This window comes from Hevea brasiliensis, chromosome 3, assembly GCF_030052815.1.
Source record: "Hevea brasiliensis isolate MT/VB/25A 57/8 chromosome 3, ASM3005281v1, whole genome shotgun sequence".
NCBI classification, from domain to species: domain Eukaryota; kingdom Viridiplantae; phylum Streptophyta; class Magnoliopsida; order Malpighiales; family Euphorbiaceae; genus Hevea; species Hevea brasiliensis.
Window position 1 is genome coordinate 107,433,527 of NC_079495.1, and position 21,674 is coordinate 107,455,200.

The 21,674-nt window shown below is 34.9% G+C and overlaps 2 protein-coding genes and 1 long non-coding RNA gene across 19 annotated transcripts in view; 2 read left to right on the forward strand and 1 right to left on the reverse strand.

Annotated features, from left to right (window-relative positions):
* Window positions 1-1,534: 1,534 nt before the first annotated feature.
* Window positions 1,535-7,888, reverse strand: LOC110668148 (casein kinase 1-like protein 10). 4 transcript variants are annotated; one of them, XM_058144453.1, is made up of 14 exons: window positions 7,175-7,888; window positions 7,029-7,069; window positions 5,883-5,952; window positions 5,598-5,746; window positions 5,406-5,501; window positions 4,383-4,453; window positions 3,780-3,841; window positions 3,597-3,660; window positions 3,388-3,472; window positions 3,075-3,201; window positions 2,700-2,773; window positions 2,547-2,610; window positions 1,960-2,093; window positions 1,535-1,854 (listed from the first exon to the last, which is right to left on the reverse strand). In XM_058144453.1, the coding sequence occupies exons 1-14, from the start codon at window positions 7,248-7,250 to the stop codon at window positions 1,582-1,584; spliced, it is 1,386 nt and encodes a 461-aa protein (XP_058000436.1). In that variant the 5' UTR covers window positions 7,251-7,888; the 3' UTR covers window positions 1,535-1,581. The 4 variants fall into 4 exon arrangements, with proteins under 4 accessions (XP_058000436.1, XP_058000439.1, XP_058000437.1 ...); XM_058144456.1 differs by having other exon boundaries at window positions 1,960-2,090; window positions 2,547-2,607; window positions 7,175-7,879; XM_058144454.1 differs by having other exon boundaries at window positions 2,547-2,607; window positions 7,175-7,879.
* A 105-nt stretch (window positions 7,889-7,993) lies between these two features.
* LOC110668149 (uncharacterized) lies at window positions 7,994-10,973 on the forward strand. 7 transcript variants are annotated; one of them, XR_009147726.1, is made up of 4 exons: window positions 8,023-8,427; window positions 8,614-8,969; window positions 9,069-9,137; window positions 9,434-10,973. It is a non-coding gene; the product is annotated as an uncharacterized LOC110668149 (long non-coding RNA). The 7 variants fall into 7 exon arrangements; XR_009147728.1 differs by having other exon boundaries at window positions 7,994-8,294; window positions 8,366-8,427; window positions 8,614-10,973; XR_009147724.1 differs by having other exon boundaries at window positions 8,017-8,427; window positions 8,614-9,137.
* A 2,242-nt stretch (window positions 10,974-13,215) lies between these two features.
* The window catches only part of LOC110668146 (uncharacterized), a 38,117-nt gene continuing 29,658 nt past the window's right edge, over window positions 13,216-21,674 (forward strand). For 4 of the 8 annotated variants that reach the window (XR_009147732.1, XR_002497468.2, XR_009147733.1 and 1 more), the window contains exons 1-6: window positions 13,394-13,538; window positions 13,665-13,784; window positions 13,905-13,992; window positions 14,138-14,246; window positions 19,539-19,637; window positions 21,047-21,089. Coding sequence is in view for 4 of the 8 variants with exons in the window: in XM_058144460.1 (XP_058000443.1) it covers window positions 13,536-13,538; window positions 13,665-13,784; window positions 13,905-13,992; window positions 14,138-14,246; window positions 19,539-19,637; window positions 21,047-21,089 (462 nt within the window). In the remaining 4 variants the exon portion in view is untranslated. Of the gene's footprint in view, window positions 13,235-13,393; window positions 13,539-13,664; window positions 13,785-13,904; window positions 13,993-14,137; window positions 14,247-19,538; window positions 19,638-21,046; window positions 21,090-21,674 lie in introns of those variants that run through there. The other 4 variants (XR_009147731.1, XM_021829265.2, XM_021829267.2 and 1 more) reach the window with 3 other exon arrangements.

Genomic DNA, 21,674 nt, shown 5'->3' on the forward strand with positions numbered 1-21,674 from the left:
CCATATTATGGTCGGACTCTGTCCGGTTGTTTCCTTGAAATTGGGCCAAATATGAATTTATGTTTGGATTGAAAGATAATTGGACTTATTACAGATTTCGAGGAACTTATGCTGACCCAAGTCCTAGTGCCGGTCCGGCCAGCGATTTCAGGTGGTGACACATTGTAACAATTATATATTTAAAAATAGCCTTGACAATAAATTTTAAAAAAATTATATAATAACTCTAAATTACTTTTTTATGTGAATATTTGAAAAGACGTATATATTAAAAAAAAATGTAAATTTCAACGTACTACCAAACGTTTGATTATGTGGGTCAGAAATGATGGCGATGGTAAATAATAATATTAGCAAATGAAAAGAAAAAAAAGAAAAAGAGAATGCTTATATTATAAAAATAAGATTCAAGTGGATCTAAATAGGATGGATTATTAATTATCAGATCTTATAATTTGTCAAAATTAACTATTTAATCTTTATTTTTGTTAAAATTCAATTAAATTTTTTTTTTATATTTTGTAAAATTAAACTTTTAATCCTTCTATCAAAAAAATTTTGAATATTAATATTGTTTAGTCCTTATAATTTTAATTATTTATATTATTTAATTCCTGTAATTTTAACTGTTCATACTATTTAGTGCCTTTGACTAAAACTAAAATAAGTTGAATAACCTTTTTTTTTTTAACATAAATCTAATATGACTAAAGAGTTTAATTTTACAAATTACAAGTATGTTTTAAATAACTTTTTTAAAAAATAGAGTTTAAATAATTAATTTTAATAAAATAAAGAGACCTAATAATAATTTAGCCATTTAAGTATTCTCAGCTTGATTTTACAGGGTTAGGGAAGAGATTGTAATATATTAAGTTTTGCTTATTAATTTAGGTATAAATCCATTGTTTTTTTCAACATTCAAACTGAAAATTTTGACTCAATTTTAGTCAAAATAAAATAAAGAATGAACTTTTCCCCCCGCTAATTAATTTGACTTTCAATTAAGACTCAACACATCACAATCTAAATATTAATTACTTGGCATTAAGGTCAAATATGATGATTCAGCAAAAGAAATAAATACCTGAAGTCCTATCCAACATTGAAATAAAGCAGGTTGAACCATAGGCAAACATTTCTTGTCCAAATTGACAATTTTGAGTCCCATTTTGCATCAGTTGAGGTAACACTTTTTTGATACATCGGAAAGAATCCCTTGACGTAACACTGATATAATGATAGAATACTTAGACACATAAAGATTATAAGTCTCAATTTGAACTTTTTAATCTGATGGGTGCAATAGAAACGCTCAGTCTTCTGTCCATAGTTGCAATCCTATACGCCAAGACTATGCCTCAATATTCAGCAGCTTCTGGGTATATTAGCATCTTTTTCTGGATGAATTTACACTACGAAATCAGAACAATCCACGAGGAATGTTGAGAAATATCGAGTCTATAATTTTTTTGAATAGGCAAAGTGCATTGTAATTTAGCTATACAAACTTTAGTGCGCAATGAATACTTGCCTTGAATAAAGCAGCAACATTTTATACCAAATACGATGCACTAATGTTCATCGCTTGCCCTTATCTGTGCCAATGTTGAGGTGCTCAAAGCTCCGAAGCTGATCATCACGAGTGTCTTTTGTGGCAGTGCCATGGGAGACTTTAGACCCGGCTCCAGAATGGATTCTGTGGGTGGCAGACAGACGACTACCATTTGAGAACAGCCAACTTGATCGACTCTCACTGCCTGCAACAGTGGAGCTTAGCCTGCTGCTCGAAGCAACAGCCTTCTTTGACACACTGCCATTGCGAGAAGTTCGGCCTCTTTCTGAATGAGTTCGCTGAAATAGATGAATGAACATTCAAAGCTGAATTTAGCATCACAGAAGGAATTCAGGAGAACCACAAGCACAAAATTGAAGCAGTTTTTGGTTTGCATTACTTACTGCCTCCTTAGATGATGATGCATCCTCTGATGTCCTGTGCTTCAAGCGGTCACCCTGCTGTCCAACACCAGACGCAAGTCTTCTACTGAATGCTTCAAGTGCACCTGACGATCTATCACGAGTCTCTTGTCCTACTACTCAGAACACAAAAAGAAACAGGAAGGCATTTAATATTCTGAAATGAGGAAAGCAAAGTAGCTTGCCAAATTACCAGCTAAAAAAGATTTATGCAAGCCTAGTTTGACTTTTCACATAAACCTTGAGTATCCGCGTTGAATAAGGACACTTGCACATGGGTATGACACTTTTTGACGCTTCAAATTAAATGGAAAATATTTGCATCTGACCCCAAGGGCACCCACGTCAGGTATTCATGCTCAAATCCGAGCAACATATAATTGAAGGGAAAAAACCTAAATGGCCATTACCAAAAATGTTGACCTAGCATCTGATAATTAGGAAGTCAGCTCAAGAAATAAGTTTATATTAATTTAACAGAGTTGTATGCGTCGGTGTATAGTTTAAACACAAGAATAAACACTCCTAGCAGTCTTCTCTATAGCTTCCTATATTGAGAAGAAAGATACCTGGAGCCTTTTCTGTTTGTTCAACAGATTGTCGTGGTTTTGAACCAGCTTTCCCGCTGGACTGCTGAAAAAGAAAGAAGAAACAAACAGAATAATGAATACAAAATACACCACAAAGAAGAAATCCAAATTACAGAAGCAACAAGAGCTGACCCGTTGTCTCGAACTGGACCCAATCTGAGGATACTTTAGTATAGTCCAGTCAAAGATATAGTCAAACTGATAACCTGCATACATAATCAATGTTAATAACCAGACTAGGCTGTTCAATTTGTTATAGCCTAGACAACTTTTTTCATTCCCACACAATAGGCTAGTGAGGAAGAAGTGACATTTTGCTCTCAAGTAGACATCAAGAATACAACAACAGTCCAAATTATGCACAAGCTTGCAGTAGTTACTGGTAAAAAGAGGCAGGACTAATAAATAGCAAATAACTTTTCCAACGAAAAGATTATTTGCTTGCTACACACTGAAATTACATAAACAAAACCCAAATGTAACACATATAACCTTCCTCTTTTTTACCTTCTCGAACAAATAAATCACGGAAAAGCCTTTTCAAATAGGAATAATCTGGTTTGTCTTCGAAACGCAATGATCGACAATAGTGGAAGTATGATATGAACTCTGATGGATATGATTTGCAAAGCACCTGTGAAAGAATTTTCAGTAGTGATGTCTTTAGTAGAATACCAACAAGATAAACTATAAATAAGACCAACAAAAACAACAGCATTAAGACAACAGCCTATAAATAAATAAGGAAACAAATGCAATACGGGCAACAACTAAAGACACACAATTCTACATGCAGATGCCAGGTTGAAATTTTCAATACCTCAACAGGAGTTAACATCTTCTTTTCACTGATTTTATCATATTTTTGCTTCTTTGTCCCTGCTTTAAGGCCCTGCCAGGGAAGACTGAAACCAATGGTGCACAAACTAAGAAGATGCAGTGAATGAACAACCTCTCATTGTTCAATAAAAAAAAGCTTCAGAAGAAAAATTAAATAAGTCTAAGATAACAGCTATTATATTTTTTAACCTTCCCCTTAGGAAATACATGAGCACATAACCAAGAGATTCCAAGTCATCTCTTCTGCTTTGTTCTGCAGACAGCCAAAAACAGTTAAATTGCAACTTGATACACCAAAAAAAAAGAAAAAAAAAATCTGAAATTCCTTGTCCAGTAATTAACATTCAATAACCAAAATAGTAGTTTACCCACCAACTCCAAGGTGAGTGTTCACACTAGCATATCGTGCTGTGCCAGTGAGATTCTTATTTTCCCTATTAAGATACAGAAGATTCAAAAAAATATAAGCAATCCATAACATGTCCATAAATCTCCTAATACAAGATCACAAAAGAATGTAAACTGGAATTTTGGTAAACCATTTCAATATTTATAGAAAAAAATCCAGGTAAATGCCATCTGTCATAAATTTATATCCTGCTTCAATTAAAGTGCTAACTGCCTATGCACTAAAAAGAGAGTAAAATGTAAGCAAAATCAATCCAAGCACTATCAGAATTTGAACATAGTTGGATTAACAATACTGACACCCCAGCTAACAAGTTCATAAAAATGCTACATAAAATGTTTTCCCATAGTACCTTCCTGGAAAGTAACCAGCCTTATATTCAAAATGACATATGAAAGATCTATTACAGCATTCTCTTCCACCTTTGGACAATGAAAATTTCACATACAATCGCCACACAGGGAAATAAGATGACAAAGGGGAAACACACAGAGCTGATACAGATTCTGACACTACCATAGAAAAGAGAGAACATACATAGGAGAACAGAAAGCCACAGGGAATACCTGTAAGGTATATGCTTATGTGTTTGAAGATCCCTATACTTTTTTGCAAGCCCATAGTCAATGATGTAAACCTGTAGCATAGTCAACCAGCAATTAGATGGCAACCTAAATTACCTAATAAAAAAATGTCCTCACTTCAATATAATCAGAGATTATATTGGGGAAACAAAGTGCTTTAGTTAGGCAATATTATATGTGCAAGTAATATGAGGCGTCTCTCAAAAAAAAAAGGCAGGCAACCATAATAACTTTGCAGGAGATGATACTTAGCACTTTTGATTAAGTAATAAACTTGTGTTTGGCATATTTCTGGAATATTATAGAATATTAACAATATATTAGCTTGCTTCATGTCCAGTTTAATAACTGCACCGTGATCCAACTATTAGGGCATTCCTATGTCTCATGCTCATTGCAAATGCTACACATTCAACTGGGTTACCCATTACAAAATAGTATCTCTTGATTTTAACTACAGTTAACATATTTTTGTATTGAGGCTCACACATCCATCACATGGTCATTGTCTGTTATATTTACAGGCATGTAAAGGATGCAATAAAATGAAGTCTCACAACACTGCAAAAAGTGATCTGTCATTTCACACTGCACATCCTACCAAAAACATAACTTCCAAGACCCACACACAAAAAGAGAGAGAGAGAGAGAGAGAGAGAGAGAGAGAGAGAGAGAGAGAGTGGCTGAAGTGTTATTTCATATCAGGAAAGGTTTATCAGAATTTGAACAACAATGATAAGCTAACCAACTATCATTTCTAAACTATGTGATTTAAAATTGAAGAAGAAGAAGATGCAAGAATGAAGAAGAAGCAGAAGAAGAAAAAAAATAAAACAAGAAAAGGGTCAAAATCGACCAGGAATCAGGAATCAGACCATTCTCCACGCACAGGCCATTTCAGAAAACATTTAGTATGCATAAATAAGGCATGAAAATTAATATCATGAGACAGACTTTACAATGCACAAGTGGTGTAGTCAACCATATGCCTGTGTGAGTACATACCTGATTGGCTTTACGACCTAAACCCATTAGAAAGTTGTCAGGCTTTATATCACGATGAAGAAAACCTTTTGAGTGCATATACTCGATTCTGTTAATCTAAGAAGCAAGCAAAAGATTAGTGAAAGAACTTCTAACAGCAGATGTTCATCTAGTTAGACAAACAACATTCTAGAAAGAGAAGTAAATACAAACCAACTGATCTGCAAGCATCAACACTGTTTTCAAAGAGAACTTCCTGTTGCAGTAGTTAAACAAGTCTTCAAGACTCGGCCCTAGAAGGTCAATGACCATGACATTGTACTCGCCCTCAACACCAAACCACTTGAGTTGAGGAATTCCCGCTTCATTAAACAACATAATCAGACAGCCACTCAATCAATTGTAGTGCAAATGCTAGTTATAGTGCATTAATTAATCATAGTGAATTGAGCTTAAACCTAAATTTATTCTCAACAAGACATGAGAGTGAGAACTTACTTCCTCCTTGAAGTAGCATGTAAATTTTAGATTCATAGTGAAGCTGAGGGTGCTTGGTCCTTGCAGGTTCCTGAAAATTGAGAAGAAGAAAATAAGTTGAAAGCCTGACAAACATTAAATATGCTCCAAGATAATATAGTATATAAATTATCAGCAATTATTGTCTGTGTTTCAGTGCCGCACAACTTGAAGTATGTAAGCTTTAATGACATACAACTTAAGAGGAAAAAGAAAAAACATTTTTCTTTTTTCATAAGAATGACAATAAGTAGTGCTAAATAAAGCATCTTTCACGCCTGCCCTTTCTGAAGAAGTTTTGACTCAACCTTAAAATGACAGATAAGAGTGGGAACAACCACAATCTCCAGTATGCTATAGATCACAGGTTAAGTAAGTCTACAAGATCAGGTCCCAGGTAAAACCTTTCAATATATGCATATGCATGCATATGCATGAATCACTAATTTAGCTATCAAAGAAGATGTTATTGAATTTAAGATGCTGTCTCAACTTCCTAAACAATTTTAACAACACTATCCATCCATCTAATCTCTATTCATAAGTGCTGCTAAAGCTCAAAGTGACTAAACACATTAAGATTTATCTGCCCCACTAAAATCTGGACTTGAGTCTTTTGCACTACTCTTTACAAATAAATCATGTCCAGCATTTCTTATTTCTAGCCAAGAGCTCTTTGGTTGCTACAATACTGTAAAAATTTTCTTACAACGTAGTACACACAAACATTTATACTTCCCTCGTCAATATCATTCTCTGAAAGAATATGAGCTTAAGCCATCACTATCAAGTTGCAGTAATTTGCTAATGGCAAAGCCGATAAAATAATAAACAAACATAAAACAATAAACAAACATAAGGCAAAAAAAAAAAAATTCCCAACTCAAGGCACAATGCATAAGCCAAAGCACTTGAAAGCCACAAAAAGGAGAACAAGGAGAATACTTGGCCCCCTTTTTTTTTTTTAAATTACCACGTACTTTTTTTTTTCTTTCTCTTCAATGGCCAATATATTCAACAACAAAAAAAGCATTAATCCAATATATTCAACAACAAAAAAAGCATTAATCAATATTTAAAAAAAAAATCAACGTGGAGTTTCAACCAGTAATAAGATTGGTTTCATACCAGCTTTATACCAACTTCCTCTCCATTCTGTACATTAACCCCTGTACCAATTAAGCCACAAACCAACATTACTTTCTGTCAAGGAAAATTACAATCATCCGCAGGCACATGTGTGTCGTTAATTCATGAAGAGAAAAAGAGCTAACCAAGAAATAGCTCGCCAAAGGATCCACCACCGATCTTCCGACCCATTTTGAACTTTCCCCCAACTATATGATCCATGACTAAACTTGATTTGTACACCCAATTGTGGATTAAAAAAAAAAAAAGAAAATTAAAGAACCTTATTATTTCAACACTCAAAATCCAAAAATCTCTTTTGAGTGGCAAAAATTTTGGAAGAAAATTATCACTCAGCTTTAATTATTTCAACAACAACAAACAAACAAAAAAAAATCTTAATAATGCAGTATTAATTCAAAACCAACTTGATGAATATACAAACATATTAACAAAAAAAATTCACAAACCAACAAAGGATTTGCCCCACAAATGAAATAAATGGAGATCAAAACCCTGAATAATTATAAAGAAGAACATGGAAGCACATTCCATAAAAATCATAAAATAAAAATTCAAGAAAATACAAAATTCGCCAAATTCAATAAAATTTTCAAGAAATTAAATCAAATCGAAAGAAAATACTGGATGGAGAAGACAGTTCATAAAAGATATGAGAAAAGGAGTTCTGCAGAAATGTTTTTTCGTTTGATGCTTTTGATTTCAAATAAAAGAAAACAGAGAAAAAAAAAAAGAGAAGAAAAAGAGACTAAAAAAGTGCTTTGTTAAAACAACGAAAACAGCTTCATGGTTTTTGTTCTGTCCCTTCAATTTTCCTCCTTTAGTCCTTTCTTCTGTCCATCATGATACTGTAATCTCCACCTGTCCCTGTCTCATATTCGCGGTTCTGGTGATGGCTCGAAACGCAGGTGTTTTACACGTGCCCAGTGGCTGCTCTTTTTGGGAGAAAAAAAGAGTCGATGGGTATTTTTAGCTATTCCGACTAACCACAGGGACCAAACTGTAATTACAAAATGCCTGGTATTCGTCCTTCCCTGCTATTTCGTGCCAACCAAACAGAACTGTGAAGTGCGGAAGATCAATCTTTTTCGTGGCAGCGAGAACCGAAGATAAGCGATGGTGATTCGATTTCGAAAGGAAATGGTTTTGATTTGATGAATGAATTCGAGCTCATTTTGGAGTTCGATCCTCTGATATAAGCAAATATCGTGCTTATATGCATTCATGGAGGCAGACAATATAAGAGTCTTGAGAATTTGCCTGGTGCATCTGGTGATGAGATTGATACGCGTAGGTATTCATCTCTTGAAAGTGAGGTCATGAAGCATAGCAAGGCGCTTTGGTTGCTAAGCTGTGATTTTGGCACTGCATCTGCATGGTAACAATAATTATTGTATTCTCTTGTTCTTAATCAGATGTTGCTTAGTTTTTATTCTTTCAGATTTTAAAGATTTTATAAATGTCTTGGTAATTGCCCTTCATAATAATAGCAACTTTTTCTCCCATAATGTTTTTAAGTAGAGAACCTAATTCTTAATTTCTTATGCACATATCAAATTGACAGGCGGTGGTTGATCAAGATGATTACTGGAAAATGTCAGCTATCAACAGACTGCAGGGAAAGAATCTGAGCTAGTGGAAAAATTAGCTGAGATGTAAATTCAGTTCAGGAATTGAACTATTAATTAATGAAGATTCAAAAACTTTTCATAGTTTTAGTTAATATTATATTCTCATATCAGTTGCATTTTTTGTTCATGTTACAGCACCCTTTGCTAGGACATCACCAATAGGCTAAATAACTGCAGACTTTCAATGATAGTGGTTATACAAACAAATTTTATGAGCATATCTTCCAGTGGAAGTCTACAATGGCCATAAAAGGGGATATATAAGTGTACAAGTTGACGTTTCTCTTGAGTAGGTTTTCTGTACTGCACAGTTTTTGGATGCATTCTCTATATTAAAATGATGCCATGGAGAAAGTGGTATTAATGTGATGTTCACTTTTTTGCGGAGATCCAAATGAACTACAGACTACAGAGCATGGAATCATTGCTGCTGGTTGGTTACATGACAAGAGAACAGGTTAGTTTGTACTTTGTAAGGTCATTCACTTGTATGAATGCTTTTAGAGTGCCATGGTATAGAGTGTTTCCCCCTTTAGAAAAACCCTATTAACAAAATCATGATGAAGGCAGTTTTTGTATAAGTTTATGTTACCTTTTACTCTCAAACTATCACTCTAGAAAAACTGTCTTGACTTTTTCTTTCTGGTTTTGATCAGTTTCCCTTTGATTAGGTTCTTATTAATCTAGAAAAATATGATTTTTAAGATCTTGATGGTTCTTCTGAATTATATAAACCAAATTTTGTGCCTTCAGGTGCTGCTTTCAACAAATTTTGGGCTGGGTTACATGTTGCTGACAATTATTGGTTTCATTATTGTGCAGTGAGTTCTCATCTTAAATTGAATTATGTAGAGCAAGATAAAAATAAAAATAAAAATAAATTAAAAAAAGGGACAATGAGGTTGTAATAAAGCTACTGTCTTTTATCAGACAGTTGCAGCCTACATATGTTGTTGGTTTTAGGATATTTTGCATAGGAACTTGGATATCTTTATGTAGCATGACTTATCAGATTCTTGTGGCATTACTTATTATTGAAATAGCCAACCTATTGACAGTAGCAAGCTGACCTTTTGTTGGAGTAGAATAGCCATTATAGCACTTTCTACGAAATCAAACATGATGTAATCTTTCACAGCAATAATAACTATGTTGAAATTCAATATATCATTTAAATTTTTATGATATTTCCCATGTCCATCACAATTTGAGTTCTTGCCAAATTGCAGCTACTAATGCTAAGGAGTTTAGATGAGGTACTTAGGATAACAATATTCATGACTTATTCACAATATTCTTTATGGGCAAGAACACCTTCACTGTTCCATCTTTGAAATCTATTTATGTGTGGTATTGCCTGGTAGATCCAGGAAGGATTCCTGGCATTCTATCATCTCAATTCACAAGCTCAATAGCTGGCCTTACGTTGTGATAATACGTTTTGAGTATTGATGCACTTGTTTTAGATATTTTCCCCTAATCTCTTTGATAAAAAGGATAAAAAAAATAGATTTTTCTATGGGAATTTTCAGTGGTCTTTAAACCACCAGAGTCAACTTCAAATGGCATTTTATTTGAATTACAGGCTATGTAGCTCTATCATGGGTTCCTTTCCCTGTTCTGGATAAGGCATTTTGCAACTAATCTTGGTGATGTAACTAACCAATCCAAGCATAAGTAAAGCATAGTTGATGACATCAATATCTTTTTGGATAATGAGTTGCATCTTATAAATTCTTGCTCAATTATACCTGACAACAAGTTTGAAGATTTTCAAGCACAAGCAATACATGCTGCTACTTACATGTTATGGTTGACAAAGGCTGTGGTGTTTCTCTTCAATTATCCAATGTTGTAAGACGTTTCTTTTCTTAAGGTATTAATTGAATACTTACGCCGCTGGTTTTGTGCATCGGCAAATTCCCAAGTTCAGGAGATTGAACTCAAAAAGAAGCAAAATGCTGGAAGCTTGAAGACCATGCTAATTGCTGCATGAAGCTTGTCCTGAAAGATCCTCACTCTAGTGCAGCTGCCTACCTGGAAGCATCTAACCTGTGGTTTGAATGAGAATAGATGATAACTTTGATGGATATCAGTGTCCAAAAGTTTTTGGTTGAGTTTCATGTTGTCAAACTATGAGTACTTTCAGTTAGTATAGGAAAGTGCTGTGAAACATATGAAATGTCGATGTTAAGTTCTTACAAAGGGCAATGTCTTCCTTGTTGAATTAGCATCTATGTGAATTAGAGCGGATAGCAATTAAGCATAAATGAAAGATTGCAAGTTGAACTCATTGGCCGTTCTAGTTCCTCAATATATTTTTATTTATCAAAATAACTGCATTGCACACATTCAGTCGGAAGTTGAAATAAATTCTGACAATAATGGTTTGAGTACCGAATGTTAGCTTGAATACAATTCCCATTCTCTAAGCCTAAAAATGTGTGCTATGCTAGGATACTGCCTTGGCAAATCTGTTACCGTACCCACATACGAATGTGTAAGACATGTGTGGTCAAGTAAGGAAAGAAAACTACATCTCTACATCAAATCCCAAGGCAGACGGTATAGCCAAGCTCAAAGAACTGCCCCTCGATGCATCCATGAGTCTCCCATTGCTGCAAAAATGCTGAAGGATTTCATTGTTGGTTTCCTCATCATTTTCAACAAAAGGCCCATCAATGGACAGTGTTGGAGATCCATGATTTTTTGTGCTCATTTGCTCCCCGAATTTTCTACCTAACGCCCAATGATGATTTTCAGAGCTCCATTCATCTTGATCATTTTCTTCAAACCTATCAATGCAAACACTTCTTTGCAGGCTTTTGCATTGCAAAGAGAAAAAAAAAAAATCCTGAACGAAGATCTCCTGTCCACTGTAAATATGAATGATTTCTGTGACTCTGAATGCACTTCATGGAATAATTCAGAGTGAAGACTGATGCTTTCGCCATTTCAATAAATAAATAAAAGGAAGAAAGAACACAGATGAAGCATACAAACAAACAACTTTGGTCGTTAAGATATAGTCAAAGTACCTCATAATTCTCAATTGAGGCAGAATGAAATGTTATCCTACTCCTGTAACAATACATTAGAAAGTCACCTCACAAGGAGAACTTGACTCAACTTACACTTGAAAACATAGAGGCAAAGCAAGCTCAGCTCATAAGAGCCATTTCTCAGCACATAAAACATAACTAAGTGAAGAAGAACATCGCAAATTCAAGTGTAGATAATTTCCATAACAAAAATGAATTAACTACAAGACCAAGAATTCAAAATCCTCTCAACTCCTTGGACTCTGAAAAATCCTGAGACCTAGTTCGCCCAATTCAAACTAAAATCAAAACCCAATACAAATAAAATTAAATTAAAGGCCATAAAGAAATTTCTTTTATAAAAAAAAAAGGGACAATCCAATCACTCAGCTCAAAGGGGCAAAAAGACATGCTCCCTCCTCCGTTCATAAAAATTAATACACTTTTTATTTTTTACATGGTTTCAAAAATATAATCAATATAATTAAAACAACAAATTTTATTTATTTTTTAATAAACCCTTCACTTTATTTAAAAAAAAAAACCTTTTATTCATAGTGCTTTATTAAAAATTAAATAATTCATGTTATTAATTTTTTAAATTAATAAATTTTATTTTTTCAATAGCTATTAATATTTTATTGCATATTGCACAATATCTCAACCCATTAAATCAGAACAATCATGTTCATACTTGTCCGGCCTACTAAGAGGTAAAGTACTTTCAACGAGAATATATTTATAATTTAATAAATAAATTATAATTTAAAAAAAAAGCCTATTAGATGAATAAATATAATGTAATCTTAAGAAAATATCACGTGATATTCTCTTTTATAATATTGTCACATGACATTCTGTATTATATATAAGTTATAAATTATTTAATAATTATTTTATTAATACTACAATAAGTGAAAATAACTTATAATATATTAACATATATATTAATTTCTTGTATTTATATTTATATTATATATAAATAAATTTTAATTATTTTTATTATAAAAACTTTATTAAAAAGTTTAAAAAATAATAAAATAAATTTTAAAATAATTAATAAAAAATTTAAAATAATATATATATATATATATATATATATATATATATATATATATATATATATAAATTAAAATTATTAATAACCACGTAGGTTAACAGATTTAATATATTAATAATGTGATTATTAGTTTGTGCGTAAAGATGCATTTAATAACTTGCCAAGGAAAATGAGCTGAACTAAAGGAAGAGCCACAACAACCAAAACCCAACAAATTCAAGAATCCACTTGAGAATATTAGCATGAAAAACATTACAGCTTCAAATTTAACAGAATTGTAACACCAGCATCAGCGTGCTTTTCTATGTTCATGTTGTAATCTTCAGTTCATATCTATTGAATTTGGGAAGAAGAAGAAGAAGAAGATGAAGATGATGACAAAGCTGTTAACCAAGAGAAGATGAAAATATATAAATAAAAGGATTATTAATTCAGAGTGGGGAAGCAACGCTGGTAAGGGAAAAAAGAGAGGCTTTGCTCGGTTGATGATGTGGTGCAACGATTTGACGTTTCTAACTAGGGTAGCGTATAATAAGTTAACGGAAATTGCAAACTGGTCATTTCTATAAAGTTAATTTTTATCTTAGTCCCTCGAATCACTGAAAATTACCAATTTCTTCGCTATGTACAATTTATTTTCCCTGTGGACTGTAAAAGGCTAGAAGCCCCGCCTTGAGTGGTGAAAGCTCCTCTTTCTTGAGGATTTGCTCTCTCCTTTCAGCCTCAATTGGTGCCGATTCTCTTCTTCTCACTCATGGTCTTTTACAGTTCCACTTTCTCTATCCCTCTTTTCATTACCTTTAACGCTAGCAAAACCATCAATCTAATCGAACTCTGAAGCGCCATTGATTTCGTCAATAACCCATCTCCTTTTTCTATCTAGATTGTGGATTCATCTACTCTACAGAAGCATAAGATGATGCAGCAGCAAGGAGGCTCCGCCGATTTAGCCCAGCTCCAGTCCACCATGCAGGCCATCGAGTTCGCTTGCTCTTCTATTCAGGTCTCCTAATTTTTGTCTCTTTTTTTCTTTTATTTTTTCTGCTTGGTTACTTCAAGGAAGATTTTACTGAATCGGATTGAATCTCGTGTGTGACTTAATGAGTTGCTGATTCTGTGGCAGATGCATATGAATCCGGCAGCCGCAGAGGCAACTATCCTATCGCTAAATCAGTCGCCTCAGCCATACAAGGCATGCCAGTTCATTCTTGGTATGTATGTTGATTGCCTTTGGAAGTTCTTATTGCATGGAATTACTCATTGAGTTGCTGATTTTGAAAGATATGATCAATTTTGTTTTGGTTTCGAAAATGAGTAAACCATTAATTCATGCTAACAGTGATTTTCATCTATCAGAGAATTCTCAAGTAGCAAATGCGAGGTTTCAAGCGGCTGCAGCAATTCGAGATGCTGCTATCAGGGAGTGGGGTTTCCTCACTACTGAGGACAAGAAAAGCTTGATAAGGTACTTCTGCACTGTAATAAGTTACGTGGACATTGATAGTATTATTGGTATTAATACATAACTTGATGATCAGTCCACTGGTGGGTATCACATGTAGAAAACAAAGAATTTGGAAAATTTTCCTTTATATTTCTTCGTGCTAAAATGATAAGCATTCTAATTTATATACAAAGGTTAGGACTAACTAGGAAACTAATAACAGCCGGTAAATACAATGATTCCTAATTATATTTTAATTTACAGCTAATTTACACTGGTTAAGGGATTTATACTAATTGAGGGATTATAACGCTCCCTTCAAGTTGGTTCATGTATGTTGCACATGCCCAACTTGCAAACTAAGGAATGAAACTCCTTACAACTTAATATCTTAGTGAACACATCAGTTAACTTAACTGGTCTTTCGACCATACGTAAAAGATACTTAAGGAATCATTGATAACTTTTTCTTTTATGAAGTGTCTGTCAATTTTTATATGTTTGGTCCGATCATATTGAACTGGATTGTGAACTATACTGATGACAGCTTTGTTATCACAGAACAGGGACAAACCACTAGTTTCCAACAATTTTAATTCCTCCATCAACTTTCGTAACCACAATAGTTCACAAATACCTTGAGTCATTGCTATAAACTCAGCCTCTGCACTGAATCTAGCTGTCAAATTTTGCTTCTTGCTTCTCCAAGCGACTAGATTACTACCAATAAAAGTACAATAACCAGATGTCGATCTCTTATCATCAAGAGATTCACCCCAATTTGCATCTGTAAAGGTCTTAATCTGAAAATGGTCATACTTTGAGAAAAGAAGTCATTTCCCAGGTGCAGATTTTAAGTATCGCAAGATGCGGAAAATAGCCTCCAAATGAGGTTCACGAGAATCATGCATATGCTGACTCACTAGACCCACTGCATATGCTATATCCGTCCGTGTTTAAAGGTAAATCACCGCAACTAACCTCTGATATCTCCCAATATTCACGGATTCCCCAACTCCAGCTTGCAATTTATGATTTGCCTCAATGGGAGACTCTACTAGTTTACAACCTAGCATTCCTGTTTCCTCCAACAGATCTAGTATGTACTTTCTTTGAGAAATAAAGATTCATTTATCTGATCTGGCAACCTCTATTCCAAGAAAGTACTTTAGCCTTCCCAAATCTTTGATTTCAAACTTCAGTGCTAGTTGTTCCTTCAGATGAATCATTTTTTCTCTATCATCACCAGTTACCACAATATCATCCACATAGACAATAAGCAGAGTGATCTTACCCCTATAGTGTTTTATAAACAATGTGTGATCAACATTGCTTTGGCAGTATCCAAAAGAAACCATAGCCTTACTAAACCTGTCAAACCATGCCCTAGATGACTGTTTTAAACCATGTAGTGCTTTTTTTAATCTGCAAACTTTTCCTTTAGTCTTCCCATTTTCAAACCCTGAAGGGATTTTCATATATACTTCTTCTTCCAAATAACCATGTAGAAATGCATTTTTTACATCAAACTGCTACAAATCTCACTCAAGATTTACTGCACATGATAGTAAAATTCTAATAGTATTCATTTTAGCAACAGGAGCAAACGTTTTCTGGTAATCTACCCCATACGTCTGTGTGAAGCCTTTTGCTACAAGTTTAGCCTTATACCTTTTAATTGAACCATCTGCTCTATGTTTCACAGTGAACACCTACTTACATCCAACTGGTTTTTTCCTCATCGGAAGAGTAACAGGTTCCCATGTCTCATTCTTTGCTAGAGTTTTCATCTCCTCCACCATGGCTGCCTTCCATTTTGGATCAAGACATGCTTTCTTCCAATCCTGTGAGATAGAAATAGAGAAAACAGACAATAGAAAGGCTCTATAGGATGGAGACAAAGAATCATAGGAAATGAAGTAAGAGATAGGATGTTTAGTACAGGTTCCAACACCTTTTCTGAGAGCAATAGGAATATCAAGATCATTATTAGAAGAGGGAAGAGTAGACTGAGAATTAAAATTAGAATCTTCAGGAACCAAAGGAGACTTATCATATACCTCAGGATATTCAGGAATTGAATTCAGAGATTCCGATTGACCAGCAGTCTCCTGCTCGATGGCTATATCTGTCTTGTTCCGCCGTTCTCAAATCTGGTCCATTCAGTCTCCCTCGAGATTTAGGTGACTCCCCCTGAGTATCATTATTAGGTATAGGCTTTAGACCCAGATTTTCCCTTTGAAGTTGAAAGTTGGGAGAGCACAAAGAAGAAGGGAAAGACACCTCTTCTTCCTTCCTATGTTCCCCCTGAAAAAGTGGATGGAAATAAGATTCAGATTTCCTAAAGGTAATATCCATGCTTACAAAATATTTCCGTGTAGGAAGGTGGGAACACCTATACCCCTTCTGAGTACTGGAATAACCAACAAAAACACACTTGAGGGCTCGAGGTTCTAACTTCCCCCTATTAGGCTGATGAATAAAGCAAACACAACCAAAGACTTTTGGAGGAACAGTATATGAATTTTTACCTTGCAAAATCTCTAAAGTACTCTTAAAATCCAAAGTCCAGAGTGACATCTTGTTAATAAGATATGCAGTAAAAAGAATTGCATCCCCCCAGCAAGGTTTGGGAATATTCATTGTAAACATAAGAGACCTAGCAACCTCAAGTAAATGTCTATTTTTTCTCTCAGACACTCAATTTTGAGCATTGGTGTTAACACAACTAATCTGATGCAAAATTCCGTGTGACTTCAAATATTCGTGAAAAACTCCATTCATATACTCTGTGCTATTATCAGTTCTCAGTATTTTAACATGAGCATCAAACTGGGTGCTAATCATTTTGTGAAACTGCTGAAAATATGAAAATACTTCATTTTTTCCTTTCATCAGATATACCCAAGTTAACCTGCTGCAACAATCAATAAATGTCACAAATCATTTATAACCTAATAAAGACACAGTTTGAGTAGGCTCCCACATATCAGAATGGATAGTCATAAAAGGAACTGAAATCTTATTATTTATTGCAGGATAAGATTGTCTGCTATGTTTGGCAAACTCACAAGCATCACATACTAACAATTCAGTTTTGCATTACTTAAACAAAAGAGGATAAAGTTTTTCTAAAACAGTAAATGAAGGATGTCCAAGTCTCCTATGCCACTGAATAATTTCTTCCTCAGCACCCATAGACTGTCCCAACGTGGCCTGATCAACACAATCATTCAATAGATATAGCCCATTTTGCAGTCTACCACTGTCAATCTTCTCCCTGTTATCAACTCCTGAAACACACAGTGAGTGGGAAAAAATTCAATTTTGCAGTTAAGAGCTTTTGGGATAGAAATGACAGACAAAAGGTTAATAGGAAAGCTAGGCACATGTAAGACAGAACTAAGACTTATAGTAGGAGTGCATTTAACAGAACCTGTTCCAGAAACTTTAGATAAGGATCCATTCGCAATGCGAACTTTTTCTTTGCCTGAACATGGAGAATAGGATATAAATTTATTCAAAGAGCCTGTCATATGTTTTTTTGCTCTAGAATCTATAACCCAAAATGAATTATTATGATTGATAAGAAAAGCATTCATGAGTTGACGAAGTTAGAAGAGGCAACTGTAGTGGATTGTGATTCAAGTTGTGATAGGAATCTTCTCAGAGTCTGTACCTCTTCATTGGAAAACATCCCAGTGAGAGCCGTATCTTCAGAAACACTCACAGCCTCAGATACATTTGCTTGTGATCTAGCAGAGGCCATCCTTTTTCCTCCACGCTCTTTAGTTGGGTGGCCGTGCAGCTTCCAACATTGTTCTTTGGTGTGTCGAGATTTTCCACAGTAGTCACAATACAAGTGATCCATATCTGATGTCACAATACAAGTGATCCATATCTGATGGACCATATGACTGTTCTCGTAAGGAGTTAGTAGCCAGCCCAGCCTTATTAACAGCTGTAGAATTAATCATGACACTCCTTCTGCTCTCATCCTGCTGAACATAAGAGTATGTCTGCCTTAAGGTGGAAAAAGGATCCTTACCAAGCACTTGGACCCGAATCTGATCATGCTTCATATTTAGCCCAGCAAGAAAATCATATATGCGCTCCTTCCCAACCAATTTCTAGAACTTAACTGCATCAACCGAATATGAAGCCTGAAAGTCCTGATAGAAATCCAACTCGTGCCATAGACCACTCAGTTCCGCATAATACCGAGCAACAGTCAACTCACCTTGTTTCATTCCATGAACCTTGTTTCATTCCATGAACCTTGTTTATAAACTCATAAACTTGTGCATCATTCCCAACTTGAGAATAAGTCTGAGAAACAACACTCCAAATGGTAGCGGCACTGTCCAACAGTAAATACCCACGAGCTATATGAGGTTGCATAGAATTGATGAGCCATGACATAACAAGAGAATTCCCTGACTCCCATTGGCTGTAGGTAGAACTAGTGCTTTCTAGCTTTTTTCTATCTCCAGTGATATACCCCTGCAGTCCTCTAGCCTGAATGAACAGTAGACAAGATCTAGACCATGACAAATAATTAGTTCCATCCAACTTTATAGGACTAATTTGTAAAGAGGGATTATCACCAACAAATTCAGCCTTTGTTTCAGAGGCTTTCTTCTTTTCATCAGTCATTTTTCAATTAAAGAAATAGGCACTAGGACAGAAAGGAAGAAACTGGGCAATGGAAGGTATCCAAAAAAATAAATGTGCAAATCAGATGTGGAAACACGTTGGTTAGAGGCGCGCCGGACAGGGAAGGTCGTCGGCATGAGGCGCGGTTGGAGAAATCACCGAAAAAAAAGGGTGCATGCGCCGGCGCGTGAAGAATGACGCGAGACTTCTGGAGGCGCGTGAGCTCATGCGCTTCACCGGATGGCGGCGGGACTCCGGGCGTAGGCTGATCGGCTGGTGTCCTTCCTTCTCAAGTAGGTGGTAACAGTCACCTCCCTTCCTAGAACGACGTAGAAGCTTGACCAAAAAAAAAAAATTACTGAGAACTACATTGTTCACGCCAATAAATTTTGGCACTGTTTTGATACTATGTAGAAAATAGAGAATTTGGAAAATTTTCTTTTATATTTTTTCATACTAAAATGATTTATAAGCATTCTAATTTATATACAAAGGCTAGGACTAACTAGGAAACTAATAATAGCCAATAAATACAATGATTCCTAATTATATTCTAATTTACACTGATTGAGGGATTCACACTAATTGAGGGATTCTAACATCACATTCTACTGTTGTCCATCAACCGTGCTGTGATTTAATGTATTTTGCTTGCAGTTTTTGTCTTTACTATGTTATGCAACATGCTAGTTCGCCTGAGGGATATGTCCAAGCCAAGGTTTCTTCTGTGGCTGCTCAGTTGATCAAGAGGGGCTGGTAGGTTACGGCTATTATTTTCATATTTAATCAGCCGAAAAAAATATTTAGCTCTCATTGTGGGCAACTGTTTCTCATGTGTGACATTGATGCTTCATCTTTCGTACATGGGACATGACATGGAATCGTTTGCTGTGTGCATTATATATGCTACATTTTCTTTGCCATTGACTGTAACTTGCTTGTGATATTACTGCCTGATGGTACATGGCCATTAGCAATGTACTGGATGATATTATCTGATATGCCATGCATGAGAATGGGGTGCTCTACGGACTAGATGTATATATAAATAATATGTTCCATTCTAAGTGACATGTAGGAGGAACCATCTGTTTTGTCTTGAATGAATGTAGACTGAGTCATTTTGACAAATTAATTGGCCTTGGGCCAACTAATATCATATGTCTCCATACACCGGTCACTTCAATTGAAAATAGAAAATACAGAAGGATGGAGAGAATCTGGTAGGAGTTTGGTGTTGGAGGATGTTGAGATATTTCTCCATCTTAATTGATTCTGGTAGTGTGGTGGAGTTTATTGTGGCAGTGATAATAGAGGTAATGCTTTAACAGTGATGGGTCCAATGACTGAACAGAAAGGCTTACTTATACAAAACGTGGAAACCAGGGAACTGGGATTCTGTAAAAATACTTGAGTACGAGGTTTGCTAATTCCATAGGAATTGTACCTGTTAGGAAAGCTATAGTGATCAATCAAACTGGTTTCAGTCTAGGGTATAAGTTTCATGTCTGGTTTTGACAGAATTTGGGGACTTCTTTCCTATTTATAGTTTGTGAATTTAGAGATGTATTTAGCGTGCTCAACAAATTTTAGTAGACTTCTGATTGCATGCCTAGTACAGTTATTTGCTGTGAATGTTACAAAACTCTTCCTTGTCTCCTCGCAAGATTTTGTACTGCATCTGGGTTCTGGAGTTAAAAAAAATCCATGATAAGGATCAGCTGCAAATAACTTTTTCCCACGGGCAACTGTACTAAATCCTTACCAATTTATATACAAATTACGGTGCTAATAGTGTTTCACTCTTGTAAATTTCTTGTATACTTTCAGCATGAGATTGATGGATCACTGCATTACATTGGAAAATTAAGGCTGAATTAATCCTGCATTTTCTGTAACTCTGTATGCTTTGTCTTGCTTGACAATTCAATTTTATGAAACACTTCATCTTACATTCTGAACCTTGCATGATGAAATGCTTATGGGTTTATCATGTCTGAAATTTTGCCCATCCATGTAGCATTTCATAAAGTCCAAGTAACTATGAGGTCACAATTACATAGAATTTCAAGTTTACAGCTGGAGAAATTGATGAATTCTAGTTTTTCTTTGCTGTGGACAAATTGATAACTTGGTAGTTATATTTGAATGTGTTTTGAATGTAGGCTTGATTTTACAGCTGTTGAAAAGGAGACTTTTTTTTATCAGGTATAAATGTTGTATTTGGCCCTCTTCTGACTCATCCTTTCTCAACTATTTTTTTGTCATTTTGCGCATACATGTTGCATACATACATAGATATATGTTAGTAATTTTTGGCAGAGCATTAGAGTCACACTGAGGGTCAATTATCATTTGGGACTTTGTTTCTTCCCTCCCACTATGGTGATGAGAATCATTTCTCGAGGAGAATTAAAACTCTTATTTACCATTGGCTTCAATTCTTCATATGAATTTCCATACAGATAAGAAATTTGATTTATGAGGGCATATACTCTTCTTAGATATTGGCTAATAAAATTGTCAGATTTCCTCTCGATGCTTAAAAATGCAATAAGCTGTCTTTAGATTAATTGACAATCAGAAGAGTAAAGATTACCTTATGGGGTGTTACTATCTAATTACCTGCATGGGCATTGAATCACTTCTTGATGTTATGCATAACTGTGCTGCATTCCTGCAAATGAAATGTGAAATTGCAGTCGACCAAAGTTGTAGCTCTTGAAGTCTGAGGTGGTTATGCCTATTTAATGTAAATGCTTAAAATCACGTGTTAAATAGTTACATCAATTT

Coding starts and splice junctions, on each gene's coding strand:
- LOC110668148 (XM_058144453.1), bottom strand. CDS start 7,250: ATGGATCATATAGTTGGGGGAAAGTTCAAAATGGGTCGGAAGATCGGT. Junction 5,502..5,597: donor TGATGCTTGCAGATCAGTTG/GTTTGTATTTAC, acceptor CTTGCTTCTTAG/ATTAACAGAATCGAGTATAT. Junction 3,202..3,387: donor AGATGTTAACTCCTGTTGAG/GTATTGAAAATT, acceptor ATTCTTTCACAG/GTGCTTTGCAAATCATATCC.